The 15,321-nt window shown below is 36.0% G+C and overlaps 3 protein-coding genes across 6 annotated transcripts; 2 read left to right on the top strand and 1 right to left on the bottom strand.

Annotated features, from left to right (window-relative positions):
- Positions 1-136: 136 nt before the first annotated feature.
- On the top strand, positions 137-2,812 carry LOC135168572 (uncharacterized). The gene is made up of 4 exons (XM_064132908.1): positions 137-1,278; positions 1,396-1,719; positions 1,889-2,308; positions 2,472-2,812. Exons 1-4 carry the CDS (start codon positions 973-975, stop codon positions 2,685-2,687), a joined length of 1,266 nt encoding a protein of 421 aa, XP_063988978.1. The 5' UTR covers positions 137-972; the 3' UTR covers positions 2,688-2,812.
- LOC135168578 (uncharacterized) lies at positions 2,772-4,813 on the bottom strand. Its single transcript, XM_064132921.1, has 3 exons — positions 4,305-4,813; positions 3,862-3,974; positions 2,772-3,410 (listed from the first exon to the last, which is right to left on the bottom strand). Exons 1-3 carry the CDS (start codon positions 4,599-4,601, stop codon positions 3,245-3,247), a joined length of 576 nt encoding a protein of 191 aa, XP_063988991.1. The 5' UTR covers positions 4,602-4,813; the 3' UTR covers positions 2,772-3,244.
- A 2,016-nt stretch (positions 4,814-6,829) lies between these two features.
- Positions 6,830-15,075, top strand: LOC135166462 (F-box only protein 33). 4 transcript variants are annotated; one of them, XR_010299687.1, is made up of 5 exons: positions 6,830-6,987; positions 7,075-7,350; positions 7,630-7,724; positions 8,083-9,600; positions 14,835-15,075. XR_010299687.1 is itself a non-coding variant. In XM_064128695.1 (4 exons), exons 2-4 carry the CDS (start codon positions 7,249-7,251, stop codon positions 9,218-9,220), a joined length of 1,335 nt encoding a protein of 444 aa, XP_063984765.1. In that variant the 5' UTR covers positions 6,830-6,987; positions 7,075-7,248; the 3' UTR covers positions 9,221-14,796. The 4 variants fall into 4 exon arrangements, 2 of the variants coding, with proteins under 2 accessions (XP_063984765.1, XP_063984787.1); XR_010299686.1 differs by lacking the exon at positions 14,835-15,075 and adding an exon at positions 13,347-14,796; XM_064128695.1 differs by lacking the exon at positions 14,835-15,075 and having other exon boundaries at positions 8,083-14,796.
- The last annotated feature ends 246 nt before the right edge of the window (positions 15,076-15,321 follow it).

Raw genomic sequence — 15,321 nt, 5'->3', positions numbered from 1 at the left:
AGTTAATTTTAATTAATTGATGAAGTTAATAATGAAGTTAATTTTGCAATAAGTAATTTGAAAAATCCAATATAAGCAGCGACCTCTATCTTAACAAGGGTGCCGCAGATCCAAGTACAGGTCAAAGATGCGCATGAGTTTGTTCGTCTGTATGATTTTTTCTGAGGTCGACCTTAAAGCTAAGTAGTAGTCGTAGACCGCTGTGTATGACGTTTTCCACTCATCAATAATTAGAAAAATACATTACTGAGCTACAGATAACTCTCTATCGATACCAAGTGAAACTATCAAAAAATATCAATTTTTAAAAACGTCTTGGCTATCTCATCTTAGATTTTTAATTATTTATTTACAAATGAATGACAAACTAACCTTTTACACTCAGTAGGAATTGATACAAACCTAGTACGAACGATAGAATTAGTTTCTTTTGCGATAAGCAATCACCTATCGGCTATCTACATACAAATCTGGAAGTTGCGCCATCACAAGTTGAAGGAAAAATTACTGTCGTCTTTGCGATTAATGTTTGTTTCATAATCACCAGTAAATTTCCTAGCTGTCTAGGAGAAAAAATTCTTTCTCTCGCGTTTGGGGAATTTGTTATCATTTGCAAGCCCATAAACGCAAAAAATAAACTTTCCCCGGGTGAAAAATGCGATTTTAGCAAGGGTCACTTTTCCTCCGATTCTCCCAAAATCTGAGGTGGTATATCCCCGCATTGGGGTCCTGCACTAGCGCTGGCTCGAGGTCTCCCCCCCCCCTTCCTAAACTGTTGGATATATATGACTATATCTACGTGTACAACTTGTGAGTGGTTCCCCAGAACGCTACCCAATCTCCATTCACCTCCACTTCTGCGAGCTGTGAAACTCAGTAAACGCCTTCGTTAGTTTTCCTTTACTGATTGATATGCTCGATTGTGTCCGAGTTCAATCATATCAACTGCAGGTATAATCGAAGAAAATCAAAATGACTAAAGACCTTGAATTATTGAACGGGGTTAGTAAATTATTTACTGAGAGTATCTTGGAGAAAATATTAGCAAATAAATGGGGGGAGACGGATGTCGAGGTGACAGGATGGGACTTTGGGGAGGCGTCTGCAAAGGGGGACAGCTATCTGTCAGAAGTTGATCGAGTGATTATTCACGGAAATGTTAAAGGGAAGTTTACTCAACTCAAAATCGTCGTTAAATCCTTACCCAGTAATTTGGGAAGGAGAGAGACGTATCGGAGCACTGTGTTTTTCAAAAATGAGATTATTTTTTACACCCAGGTAAAATTACTTCATCAATCAGTCTTCAAATGAACTAAATTTCCTATTCTGCGGATTCAAACGGAATAACTATTCACTTGGCGGAAAAATTGAAATTCAATGTCTCCTGTGTTTTAGGTCGTCCCAGAGTTCAAGAAGTTTCTCGCTTCAAAAAATCAAGAGCATCTGTTCCTAGTACCAGACTGTTTAGCTCATGTTTTAGACGGTGAAAATGATTTCATAGTTTTGGAAGACGTAAGTGTTTATGGATTTGGTCCAGCATCTCGTCAGAGTACTCTGTGTTTAGAGGAATGTCAAATGATTCTGAAGGCAATGGCAAGATTTCACGGAGTTTCTTTCGCCCTTAAAGATCAATGCGAGAAGCTGTTTTATAAGATCACCGAACAATTGGAAGAAACTTATTTCAGTGAAAAATGGAGGGACTGGTACCAAAGGTTCCAGGTAATTCGATTACTAAATATTTTCATTGTCATAGTTCGAGTGGAAACGAAATGAAAAATCGTTAATAGCACACTTGAAAAATGAGCGACGTAACAAGACAAAAATTTTTTTAGAAATTCACCGAAAACAAACAAACTGATCATCCGAATGTACTTTTTTCAATTTACAGGAGCTTATTGTGAGCATCGCAAAGGACGCAATATCCGTGGAATACCCGGGGACACATCAACAAAAGAAATTCTGTGATTTACATGGAAAAGAATTTTGGGATAAAAGCGTGAAATTCTGTACTCGTTCTAAGACACCTACCTCGGTGGTGAACCAAGGAGATGCTTGGGCTCCAAATTTTTTAATTCGCGTAATGCCTAGTGGAGAACGAGAGACACTATTACTTGATTTTCAACTTGCCAGATGTGCCAGCCCCATCACTGATTTGTCATTCTTCATGTACAGTTGCACGGATCAGAAAATGCGGGATCAAAACTTTGATTCTCTGCTGCAGTTTTATCATGATGAGATTTCCAGCACTATTTCCACTCTTGGGTCTAATGTGGACAAACTTTATCCTTTGGAGGTGTTCCTTAAGGAGGTAATGAAAACTTGAAAAAAATGATCTTTCAAACATAAAATACATGTTGAAAAAATTTTTAAGTTAAAGAAAATCGAATGCAATCAGCTGGTAAACTCCTGAAAATTCAACTTTTTTTCTTAGATTGAGAGAATTATTTTTTAACATAATTTTTCATTATTAGGTGAAAGAGCAATTCGTTCATGGTCTAGGTTTCTGCTTAGAATCAATCCCCCTCAGCATGTTAGAGGACTCAGAAGCATTTGATTTAGATATAATCAAAGGTGATAAGCCAGTCAACATAGCTGATGTATGGACATTGAAACCTATAAAAGAGGCGGTGAAACGTCGACGACTTGCTGACGCTCTAGTCGACGCCATTGACCGCGGTTTCCTGTGATCAGCTTGAATTTGTCCTACAAGTATTTTCTTTACACCATGAACATTTTACGACAAAATGTTTTTAATTTGTAAAACGAATTCGTTGAAATATAAACGATCTATATTCAATAAGCGTACAACAAAGATAGTTTTTTTTCTGTTGAAAATATCATACAGGTGAATGTAAATGCCCCAATGAAAATTACTGGGCGTATCTTCAGTTAATTATAAGTGGTTTTCGTTTCATAATATCACATTTAAGGCTTCAGAAAATGAAATAAAAGAATCAAAGTATCACGAAAGAGATAAAGAGGTTCTCGGTATCCCTGATTGTTTCATTTTTACTTTCCATTTGTTTTTATGTGAGTCGCTGATAAAACCACATTTTTGTATTTCAATGTTCCAGTGCGCATCAATCTCAGCAACTGAATTTAAAAGATAATTTCAATAGTTTTTTCAGCTTAAAAATTTACCCCCGGAACTGTCTGCCGAGATTTTATTCTTCCTGCTCCAAGAAAATAAGATTTACTTTAAACGTTTTACAACTTAACTACCCTGTTATTGTTGCTTTATTTTTTATGACACTTGATGTTGCGATCTCTGAGGGGACAAACCACTGATATCAAAGACTGTCGTGTCGTCTTCATCGTCTTCGTCCAGTGGCAGTGGGCGCATTTCAATGTCTTGTTTGTGCGCAAGAACACCGTACTTACGTACCATTTGTGCTGGGTTTTTCTTGAATCTGAGGATCGGAAAACATTAAAATATATTCACAAAACTATCACGACAGAACGGTTCAATTAACAATATCAATGGCTAACGTTCTCGATTGTGTCTTTAGACAATGGAACATTGTAAAGATTAAAAGAATTTTACTCAATTTCCCAGTCTTTTGTAATTTCCCACGTTTTAATCAGATTTTTTAAATGTAGAATGTAGATTAGTTGAAAGATTTTTTGGTGTCCATCGACTGATTAAAAATTGTCAAGCTGTCAATCTCATCGCCTGATTCACGGGAAGGGACTGGGCAGTGAATTATGTTTGTGTCTACTCTCCTTGTTAGTGCTAAAGTTCACATTATTTTAGATAGAAATTACGAATGACTTGAAAGTAAAATAAAATTCTCTAATTCCTAACTAAAACTAAAAAAGTAACTGCAAAGATTTTTCAATCATCAGAGCGAAAAAACTAACCCAAAACTCCGAATCATCAGATAAGCCAAGACGATGATACTGAGGCCGGCGAAAACATAGAAAGCTCGTTTCAGAGCTCCTGGGTTCAATGATGGAATGTGAGCCAATGGAATCTGAAAAAGAAACCAGACCTTTTTACAAATATCCGAGAAATGTAATATCTTTGGTAATTCTGCAGATGACTAGTTGAATTGACAATTCGACCTAAAAAATTTTCAAGAAAATACTTGGCAATTTTAGTTCTCTCAAGTTTTTTACAAAGTACTTTCATATGGCAATGTGGAATACTGTAATTCAATACAATCTTTAAATAAATGTTTACATTGTCCCACGTTCCACCATTACGAGGTAAAAAGCAAATAATTCATTAATTTCTAATATTTTAATCGCGAATTATTTGTCTTACAAGGGAATAAAAAAAATAATTTTGAAAGAGTAATTACCACAGTTGGATCCATCGTGATATTATTCTCTTGTCCGGCTTTCTCTTGTTCTCCGTGAGTTTGAACTCCTTTTCCATTTTCCTTATCACTGACATTTATTATCTTCCCCTTTTCTACATCGGTAGTGCCATTGTTCGATTTTGTCTGGTTATTCACGATGGCATTAGCACTTGTGTTACCGGCATCACCATCTTCAATGTCACTACAGACCGATATTCTCGTTGTGACAAAAAATGCCAGGGTAATAATAAAAATAAACATCGTATGAGAGCAACCATGATATCCCATTCTCGTCATTTATCAATTTTTCTCATACAAGATAATTCCACGGGGATCAAAACACCTTCATTCGATGGATTAAACGTAATTCTCGGAAACATTCCACTACTACTGATCTGAAAAATTACAACTAACGACTTGTACGTACACGCATTATAAACTTGTATAAACGCCAAAAAATTGACTCATTTTTTCTTTTACCACGAATACGGAAAAAAAACCATACGAATAACCCGGACGATAATGTAGGTGCGTTTCATTATTCACCGAGAAAGTGAAAGGGGATTCCTCTATAAAATTCTGACGGACACATAGTTAGAAGGTAATTAACGAATTTTGAGATGAATCTAATCTCAATCATTTGGGAATAGTTTAGGAAAGTTTAGGAATACATTCGCATAGTTTAGGAACTAATAGTTTATTTATAATTAATGACTCTTTTATTGGCGTATAGTTAGCAGGTGGAGCAGATGATAAGTTCGAATCTTAATCGGATTTGCATAGATCGATGTAACATAATTCAGGAAGTCTAAAAAACATTAATTCAGAGTTTAGGAATTAACTGTTATTATTTAATTAATGGTTTTCTAATTGTGACTGGGGGGCAGGCTGCGCATGCGCATACGCCCTTGTGGCCGAGGGTATACAGGGTCCAATTTAGCCTCCTGCTGGTGGTGCACCGGCATGTTTTGGGGGTAATTTTGAACCGAAAAGTCCTTTTCCACTTTTCGCTCGGACGCACCCCTATCGAGACATTGGGGTGAAAAGCACGGCCAATGGGGCGCGAGAGAGAGGGGGAAAGATATTTCTCTCTCACTCATTGGCAATTTCAAGAGAATCCTTGGGGGGGGGGTCTAATCATCACCCCCCCCCCCCCCGAAACCCAGAAAACGACTATCTTATGTAAAAATCGCGAAAATGTATAAGTTTATTAATAAATTGAGGATTTTGGTTAAAATTTTAAATCCAATTATTAAATAAACTAATGGATTTACGGGATGCCACCAGAAGACATTTGTTGTAGAAAATTTGATTCTCTGCAAAAAATGTCTTGTGACAAAAGGCCGTAAATCCATTTGTTTACTTGATAATCAAGAAAACACGTTTATTGCTCCGGATTCCGCGAAAATCGCGAGCCATCCCCTGGGAATTTCGACATCTATTTCGACGATTTTAAACATTAATTATCTAATCTAATCACCTCCCCCCCCTCCAAAGGATTGTTTTAAAATTGCCAATGAGTGAGAGAGAAATATCTTTCCCCCTCTCTCTCGCGCCCCATTGGCCGTGCTTTTCACCCCAATATCTCGATAGGGGTGCGTCCGAGCGAAAAGTGGAAAAGGACTTTTCGGTTCAAAATTACCCCCAAAACATGCCGGTGCACCACCAGCAGGAGGCTAAAGGGGACCCTGTATACCCTCGGCCACAAGGGCGTATGCGCATGCGCAGCCTGCCCCCCAGTCACAATTAGAAAACCATTAATTAAATAATAACAGTTAATTCCTAAACTCTGAATTAATGTTTTTTAGACTTCCCAAATTATGTTACATCGATCTATGCAAATCCGATTAAGATTCGAACTTATCATCTGCTCCACCTGCTAACTATACGCCAATAAAAGAGTCATTAATTATAAATAAACTATTAGTTCCTAAACTATGCGAATGTATTCCTAAACTTTCCTAAACTATTCCCAAATGATTGAGATTAGATTCATCTCAAAATTCGTTAATTACCTTCTAACTATGTGTCCGTAAAATTCTGGTTTCCAAAAAAAATCAAAAAATTATTGACCAGAGTAAACTGATCAATTCCTCGAAGAATAATAAAAATACTCAGTAAAAACCATTATTTAAGAAATATTGACTCACCTCACTTTCGTTAGCCTTTCACAGCTTCAAATTAACGGGGTAAAATAGAAATCTTCCCTGCCAGTGTGAAGGAAAATCGATATCACAGATGGAGCCACCAAGTCCTTATGATAAAATTAACAGACTTTAGTGTTAAAGGGGAGCAAGTCCAAACTGTGTCAACCTCCAATTATCGAAATACTTGTAAACGAAGAATCTTAGCTAGCTTCATCACAAGGACTTTTCATACATTACTGAGTTCTCCACAAAAAGTTATTTAACCATTTCTCCTTAGAGTCGCTCCTTTCCGCGGTATTTTGAAAAAAAATTGGAAACGATTACTCCGCTCATGCCCTTGTACCTCTTTCCAACTCTGATCTTCCCCCTCCACAATCGTTTCGCATAGGGTTCCCCCACGATTGGAAAGAAAAATCTGTTGCCATTTGTCAGTCGTGTGGTCGTGTTTGTGGGCAGCTGGTGGTCTGTCGATGATTCTCGGGTTTTCTAAGCTCTATTCTGTTCTGGTCTCGAGTCTCGATTGGTGTCGCAAGATGGTATCGTTTTATGTTCATCATCTATGATAAACGATTAAAATTGATCGATTGATTGAAATTAATATTCTATTCTATTGACTTATCCAGTTGTAATCGTCGCCGGAGTGACAGGATAATTGCACTCATTGCATTGAAGGTGGGACCGACCTCGGTTATTCCAACATACGTTTGTTGGATTTTTATTCCCTCACTCTAACCTGAGGTTTTTTCCCTCGTTTCCATTCATCGGTTGTGTCTCAACTATAAATCAAAACGTCAAATATGACACACGATGGTACGAATTGCTGGGACAGTCTACCCAGTGTTATTATGCTTGAAATATATTCGTATCTCAAACACAAAGACAGAATTAATGCCTCTGGTGTAAGTACATTTTGAAAAAAAAATATTCTTCCAGTGTATTTTTATGCCTTATTTTTCTGTCCCGGTTAATTGTTCAGAAATTATGGGTGGGCTCCGAGGCTGTTCTATTTTATTAGTGAGTAATATATTTTTATGGGAACTTGCCTGAAATCTTTAATTTTTCCTGGGCGGAGACAAACGTTGTTTATATCCTCTCAATGTCAAGGGTATTTACATTTCACATTTCTCTGTTATTGCTATTGTTTTCCATGTGCTTTAAAACAAAATGGGTCCTCACAGGTTTGTAAAAATTGGCGACAGGCACTCTTCCACCCGAGCTTCTGGAAGGATATCACTTTTGTTTATGAGAGCTGTATGAGTATATCGTGGTCAAGGTATTTATTCAAAATTCTACTTTTCTTTCAATGGCCAGAACTTTCTCTTCTGTATGTTGTGTATTTTTTTTTACCTTCACTTTTTCGTTGGAGAGAGCAATAAGGAACATTCCCCATGGAAAACATTCTTTATTGTTTTCATCGTTAATTCGTTTAATTATTCAAACTCTTCTGCAATTACTTTTATTTTTTATCTCTCATTTCGAAGAGACAACCTGCAATGTAAGACATTAGCAAACGAAATTTGCCATACTGCTTAAAGAAAAACTAAATTCTAAAATAGTTTTCCTCAGAGACACCTCAAAATCCACAGTCAAATAACTTTAGCCTCCCATTAACTCTGAAAAATACCTTCCAGACACTTAGCGGAGTGTTTCGCACTGAGTGTTCAGAACGCCACCATCAGATGCCAAACACTGCACTGGAGTGACCAACTGGAGTCCCTACTCTGGAACTTACGAGACAACCGTAACCTGAAGAAACTAATAATCGAACCGACATCCTCAAGCTTTGAGGGAAGTGCTAATTGCAATGACACCTCCAAACGTACCGACAGAATTTACAAATCCCTCCTGAAAATAATCGCCACAGCAAAGCAACTGAAAGCGCTGAGCTTAGGCTGCAACGAGGACCTTTCCGTTCGCTTAGAAGAGCTCATCGACACTCTGATCCTCCACCACGGTAAGCACCTGACACACCTGGGTCTAGCCTCCGTGAAGGAGGATCCAGAGAACTACGAGTACGTTTCACTGCATCCAATAGTCTTTAGCCAATTCGAGAGCCTGGTAGTACTCACGTTGGACTACGAGCACCTAAGCGACACTCTCTTGGAGTCCCTGACATCTGGAAACCTCGAGAGACTAGTCGTGCACGTCCACAATTGGCGAGATGATCAGCCTAGCACCTCTAACGTCTCCTGGCAGCGTTTCGTACACAACAACAAACGCTGCGGACTTCGGCTAAACCTTCTTCACGCATACATCGGCGTCACAGTTCTCGACTCCGCAATTCTCCGCCCTGCAATGCCACTAACTCACGTGAAAGTCCTCTTCTGCGAGTCTGTGAATCTTGCAGCCCTCTTCAACCTCTCCGCGTGGTATTCCTCAAGCTTGAAATCTTTCGTGTGGATTGATTCAATTAACGAGGACGAGATGTGGCCGCTCACAGACGATCGCGCTGACGCCCTTGTCCTCATGGCCTGGAGGTGTCCTAACCTCCTTGAAATGGTCTACATTGGCCACAAGTATTACCAGGAGAACCTCCTAGCTATTGCAAGATTGAGAGGAGATGTCCTTCAACGATTCGAATTTTCGGAGAGCAGTATCATCATCGAGGATGAGTTCGAGTTTGAAAAGACGAAGAGTGAGATTAGAAAGATCATGGGAGCTAATTGGAAGCCCATTACCGATGCTGAATTGACACCTGTGCTGATTGATGCACTCTCTGGCGACAGCAGGGACGTTATCATGCCTCTGGTCCTGAGAGATGCTAAATAACTTGGATATTTGTTTTATCGAGAGAATAGAGCAGATGAGCGCCAGCAGCCATTAAAAAACCATCGTTAATTAATGAATGAATCAATCAAAAATACTCCTTCCAATGAGATGCATTTCAGAATGGTTGTTTGCTTTGTGATATCTAAGGTGAAATGAAGGAGATGTTGAACTCGTAGGGAGGTGGATATATGACGAATGGATTATAATCCAGAATGACCAAGACCAATGAGGGTCAATGTTTCATTAAATTAAAACAATGGAAACGTATGAAGAGCATTGCGAGACTGAAGATATGTACAAACGGCATGCAAAGAATCGCCGAGAACGCATCATGATCTTCCAGGAGAGATTCGAGATGGGACTATAATTCCGGAGATTAGGTAAATGAAAAAATTCATATAAAATGATTACAACATATTTCCAGACTTGAAACATTAGTTTAATCAACATAACAAGAGTGAAAATGTAATGAAAGCCTAAAACAAGTAGAGGCGTACAGAGATACATTTTTAGAGTCACGTAGATCGTGACCACGACGACAAAGGCGGCACCGAGGTTATTTTTAATACGACAACCAATCGGGCCCACACGATTTAAAAACAAAAAGAGAAGTTAATTAGTTAATTATTGAAAAGTTATTGGAGTAATTTTTTTTTCGTCAACATTATTGTTAAAAATGAGGGAGAATTATACTCGTATCTGACTGCTGAATTTATTGCCATTTTCAAGTATACATCTATTTTTCAAAAAGTACTAGGGAATTAGTTTGCTAGTCGTGTTAAGTCAGTCATAGGTGGTTTATTATTCAGTGCACACGCATGAGAAATTCGTTTTCAACGAGTTTCGAGCATTCAGCATGGACGACGTTGTTAGACAACTATTTCTTTGGTGATTGAGACTATTCCATGGTGATTAAAGGTAAAAGGAGATAGATTGAAAAATTATTTTGAGGTTAATCTTGATGAACTACAAATTTATCTGAAAATCTTTCTTGTTAGAAATTTATCGGTCGTAGAAAATTTCGTGAAATCTCCCTCCACACTCCCATATTTCGAGACAATTGCAAAATAAAATTCAAACTTAAAATGAAAATTAACAATCCCCGAAAAATCCAATTTTTACAAGAAAAATTTCTGCGATACCTGAAATTTCTAACGCAAAAGAATTTTCGAAACGATCCAACGAATTGGTTTCTAAGATACTCAAAAAAATAATTGTCATTTTCATTGTGTCTCAATGATATCTCCTCTGATCACTTACCACCATAGACTTGAGATACTAGTTATAAAGTGCCTGAGGAGCGATTGCCAGCCACAGAATATACGAGAAAGTCAAAAATTTTGGTATCTCGTTAATTTTTTCTATTATTTAAAACTATTTATCTGGTAATTTTAATTCATTAAATCTCCTCTCTATATAACATAGTAATCTTTTATTTGTGTTCGAGGGTGTGGTGCGTGAAGAATAAAGGGGAATAAACACGAGTGCGTGCTTTTTAATGTGCAAAGATCTATGAGATATTAAAAGAAATGTGGGATCTAATTAATTTGCCGGGGAATAAAAAAGGTAAATATTGATGATGAGAAACCAATGTTAGAACGGGCCTTAACATGTACCTGAGTCGAGTGACAATCATTCGACCAAAAAAAATATCGAAAGAGTGTGAAGATGAGGAATAAACGTGAAAAAATAAAAGAAGAATATCCGCGCCCGTCTTATGAGTTCACTCAAAGAACTAGTTAGTAGATCAATGAGAAATTTAAGAAAAAAAAAACGTGCGAAAAGTGAGAGAGGTTTGAAAAACATAAGCATCAACGATCTTTCGTATTAATGTTTATTTCATTAGAATGAAGGAAGAAATAACATTAAATTTCAAACTGATAGCAGTAGTAAAGGACAGAAGATGGAAAACCTCAAAAATTTCACACTGATTATATTGCAAATATCTCTGAGACCAGTGAATTTTCGAGATGTTTAGTTAACTCTAGAAATTCTCTGGAAAACCATCATTTTATTATTTTTTTTCATCTGAATTTCATCTTTCCTAAGATATTTGCAAAGTAATCTGCTGATCTATTTTGGAAACATCTCTTTCCACAACCGATATGTTTTCTTTTTAAATATCGACCATAATGGTAGAAGATACTGTGGCAAAATAAACTCATTAACGTGAATAAAAAAAAATCTTCTTGAGGCAATGTGCAAATGTGTGCCGTAATATCCGTGCGTAATAGTCGACAAAACAAAAAAATATTTAAAATACAAAAGTGATATCCGTGATTGTCGCCTCTCTTTGAATAATGCGAGACCTCTTGTACAAAGATAGATGAAATAACAATTGAGGGGTATATGTGGCACCAGCCAGCATGGGCACAAATGCAAGAATAGATAAAAAAAGCAATTAACAAATGCTTGTAGCAATGAATTAAAAAAACATGTTACAAATACGACCCATAAGACTGAGCTTGCCAAACGCGATACGCAATCTAGATGCTGGATTGGTGTCATGTGGATACACATTCGTGATTTCTTGACGTTTATGAATTATTTTATTCTCTGTTGAGTCACTTTCCAAGGCCAAGATCGACATGAAAATGAGGGAAAATTTTATATGAATTCCTTTGTGAATATCATTGAACATAGTGGATTTGGAACAAAAACTCTGTAAACATTTTTCTACTCAAGTTATTTGAAAGACGAAGGAGAAAAACTCCCACTGGGTTTGAGTCAACAAATGCACAAAGCCAATATTTCTATCTCCAATGTTTTTATTCTGCAAAAATATTATGAATGTGTGTCATTAATTGAGAGGCGACACACGTGGAATAGCGTAGATCTGAAAATGCCCTGAGCTCACTCGAGGATCAAAGATAATGATTTAAAGTTAACTAAAGATAAAACAAAAATCCCCCAGAATTACGTAACATTAAGATCATTAAGATTCGCCTGCCAGGAATCAAAACTAACTTGTAAAATAATACCAAACGAGAGCGATGTTAGCGAAATTAAAGAAACAAAAAAATGTCTTAAGATCTATTTTTTAAGAACCGATCGTATATTTTTTTACTAAGGCAGGCCTTAGTGACGAGGAAGCTAGTGTGGGCCCTGGGAGGATAAGCCCCAGGTGATAATATCTGTGATGAACATTATAACAACGTAGAACAATGCATTGTTGGAATTTTTTGAATATTTTCATGTATCAACCAATTGATTAATCTGATGAATATATTGAACTGAATTTAAGCCATACAAAGTCAAATACAAAAATTTAATTTTTTATTTGCTTGTTTACGTGAGTGAATGAACATTTCCGAGTTTTATTTATTTTCTCATTCAAAAATCTCTAACAATGCAATAACATATGGGGGCAGACTCAACTACGTACAAAGGAGCAAATAAACTAAATAGTAATGGTGATTCCATCACGCGTTAAGATCGAGTGAGCTTAAAAGTATTGTCAAAGGGGCGATTTATTTAAACATCTGTGATAAACATGCGTTAACTCATCACCAGTGCATTTTAACAAAAATTAAAAGACAAAGGTCGACCACAGGAGCGATCAATTAAAGTCACTCAATTACAAGAAATTGTAAAAATTGCACTGGTGATATTTTAATGAAAAAAAAGAAAAAAAAACAACCTTAGAGAGATGTACGACAGAAACTGAAAAATCTGTAAAAAGAAACTATAGAATGGAAGAACGCGCATTAGAGAGAGAAAGAGAGAGAGAGAGAGAAAGAGAAGGCTGTTTAAATCCTGTGCATTGCACCAGTTTCGTCAAATGTGGAGGATCGCTAGGGGAAAATCAATTTTATTATTACTTTACGTTTTTATCCTGAGAAATGTGTTGTTCTAGCGATTCATCTCGCTTGTAATTCATAAGTACCTACCGTTATATCTGTGTGACATGAAATTTCTAAAATCAAATGAGAAGTGAAGTGATAAAACGTCATTGAACATAGAAAGTCCATTGTGAACGTAAAGCTAATTCGATAACCAGTGATTTTTCATCAGAAAATCTGACAAAAAAAATATTATTAGAAATTTTCTCAGCTAAAAAAATTATTTTGATTGCTGTCGATATTTTCAGAAAAGAATACATAATTAATGGCGAAAATTTTTACAGTACAAAGTTGAAAATACAAGGAACCACGATGTTTTGGGGCTGAGAATATTGCAACAACACAAATTAATGATAAAACTTTGGTGAAGACGTGCTCAAAACGTTTTGACATTTCACGGACGAAATAGTATGCGTGTGATACAGGAACTGAGAACGAGAAGAGGAAAAGAAAACACTTTGTCATTCCAAAAACAAATAAAACGAATAACTGAGAACCAAATACTGGGAATTAAACATTCATTCCAATGTAACTCGTTCTTGAAGATTAATATGATATTTACCAACAGTATTAAAAGTTCCTAATGCTACAAGAAATGTAAAATCGATTGTTGTGAGAAGCAAGAGTTGATGTAAAAGGCAAAGCAAAATAGATAAGAAAAAAATCGTGTTACGAAAACTAATGGTTTCTGTTTCCCACTGTTATTAAGACGAAAATATCTTCTCATACCTAGAGGAGTGGATTACAATCGCCAAAATGTATTGAAAATTTACTTTTTTATCATTCCATAACGCGAGACAAGAGGGGAGCATGCGTTTCGGGATGAGGGTGATTATAATCGAGGAAATAATGATTTTTCTTTAGTAAGAAATGTTTTACTGAAGTTACGCACACTCCAATCTCTTCCCACCTACAAATCATTTTTTTTTTCAACCAAATGGGAAATTATTATTTTCTCGTGTTTGAGCTCACCTTTGGAGGAATATTCGTGAAAGTAGAAAAATTAGTTGTCGTAATTATTTATAGCAGGAGAAATAAAATTATATGTAACTGAAGCGCAGGAAAATTAAAACATGCAATTCCGACATTTATTTAATAAATAAAATTGTGGAAATGTCTTATTGAATGTATTTTAAAATTTTTATTATTTTCTTTAATGAAGGAAAGAGGAACGAAATATTTGTTTATAATTTCGTGCAAATATTTTCACTATTGATGATTTTTACACAACTTGGCTATGATTGTTAACATAACCTCCCATTTTTATTCTATAGACGTCAGTCGGAAGCGTCTTTTGATACTTTAGTTTCACACTAATTGCGGCATAGTTAACTTAGGGGTTATTAAGGGGATATACATAGATGAAAAGCGATATTTATGGAGAGCGATCTGCAGGCGGATTGGAGTGTTTGTAGCCGCACAATCGCAAGAAATACCTTTCTGTTAAATTGTTTTACGAAAAATAATCATTGGAGTACAACCATCTGACTTTTTCCAATGAATTGGAAAAAACAATAATTCAAATTAAAAGGATAAGAAGATTGGTCTGCGCTGCTATATTGACAATTATTGTAAAATTAATTGTACCATGTATAGTTTCATCAATCAAATTATTACGAAGAAATATCCACTTCTGAACTTGGCCAAGTTTAATTAACTGACCTTTCGAGTAAAAATAATATAAAAATCACTGAAGGACCCAAAATTTTCAATAAATTATGAATATTATCGCTATTTGTTGTAAATTGTTCAAATAACTGTGTCTCTTATAGATAGAGTATTCAACAATGGGAGTGAATAATAATTGAGTGGCAATTTTACTGACATTTATGGCATTCATCGATTAATGTCCAGCCAGAGAAAATGGAAATAAAAAATATTGGATTTCACGTTCCTATCTCGTACGTACCAATTAAACTGTTATCCGATGATGTCTACTGTATTCAATCATTTAAAAAAAACTGTGAAAATAAAGAAACATGCAATTCTTCAGTAACTCCTTTATTCCCATTTGTGTATTTCTAAATACATCATATTAATCCGATAAATTATTTCATTGATTCAATCTCACAATTAAAATTTTCCCAAAATTATATGGCTTAATTTGATTAACCTATTAAATGTCAAATTTATGGGCAACTCTTCAACTTTTTAAATCTCTATATTGCTACTATGTAACGTGATCAACTTATTGTTTATATTTTCAATTTAGCGGCAAAAAAACAATTGTCGACAAGTACAGAAATCCCAACGCAAAAA

The sequence above is a fragment of the Diachasmimorpha longicaudata genome, chromosome 1 (genome assembly GCF_034640455.1).
Source record: "Diachasmimorpha longicaudata isolate KC_UGA_2023 chromosome 1, iyDiaLong2, whole genome shotgun sequence".
Taxonomy (NCBI): domain Eukaryota; kingdom Metazoa; phylum Arthropoda; class Insecta; order Hymenoptera; family Braconidae; genus Diachasmimorpha; species Diachasmimorpha longicaudata.
This window is presented reverse-complemented; position numbering and strand designations above follow the sequence as displayed.

What these genes read in the sequence shown, in the direction of transcription:
- LOC135168572 (XM_064132908.1), top strand. Translation starts at nt 973, where the DNA reads ATGACTAAAGACCTTGAATTATTGAACGGGGTTAGTAAATTATTTACT. An exon ending in AGATTATTTTTTACACCCAG is followed by an intron (nt 1,279 to 1,395) that starts GTAAAATTACTT and finishes CCTGTGTTTTAG; the next exon opens with GTCGTCCCAGAGTTCAAGAA. An exon ending in ACTGGTACCAAAGGTTCCAG is followed by an intron (nt 1,720 to 1,888) that starts GTAATTCGATTA and finishes TTCAATTTACAG; the next exon opens with GAGCTTATTGTGAGCATCGC.
- LOC135168578 (XM_064132921.1), bottom strand. Translation starts at nt 4,601, where the DNA reads ATGACGAGAATGGGATATCATGGTTGCTCTCATACGATGTTTATTTTT. An exon ending in TCACGATGGATCCAACTGTG is followed by an intron (nt 3,975 to 4,304) that starts GTAATTACTCTT and finishes TTTCTTTTTCAG; the next exon opens with ATTCCATTGGCTCACATTCC. An exon ending in CTGATGATTCGGAGTTTTGG is followed by an intron (nt 3,411 to 3,861) that starts GTTAGTTTTTTC and finishes TCCGATCCTCAG; the next exon opens with ATTCAAGAAAAACCCAGCAC.
- LOC135166462 (XM_064128695.1), top strand. Translation starts at nt 7,249, where the DNA reads ATGACACACGATGGTACGAATTGCTGGGACAGTCTACCCAGTGTTATT. An exon ending in ACAGAATTAATGCCTCTGGT is followed by an intron (nt 7,351 to 7,629) that starts GTAAGTACATTT and finishes GGGTCCTCACAG; the next exon opens with GTTTGTAAAAATTGGCGACA. An exon ending in ATGAGTATATCGTGGTCAAG is followed by an intron (nt 7,725 to 8,082) that starts GTATTTATTCAA and finishes AATACCTTCCAG; the next exon opens with ACACTTAGCGGAGTGTTTCG.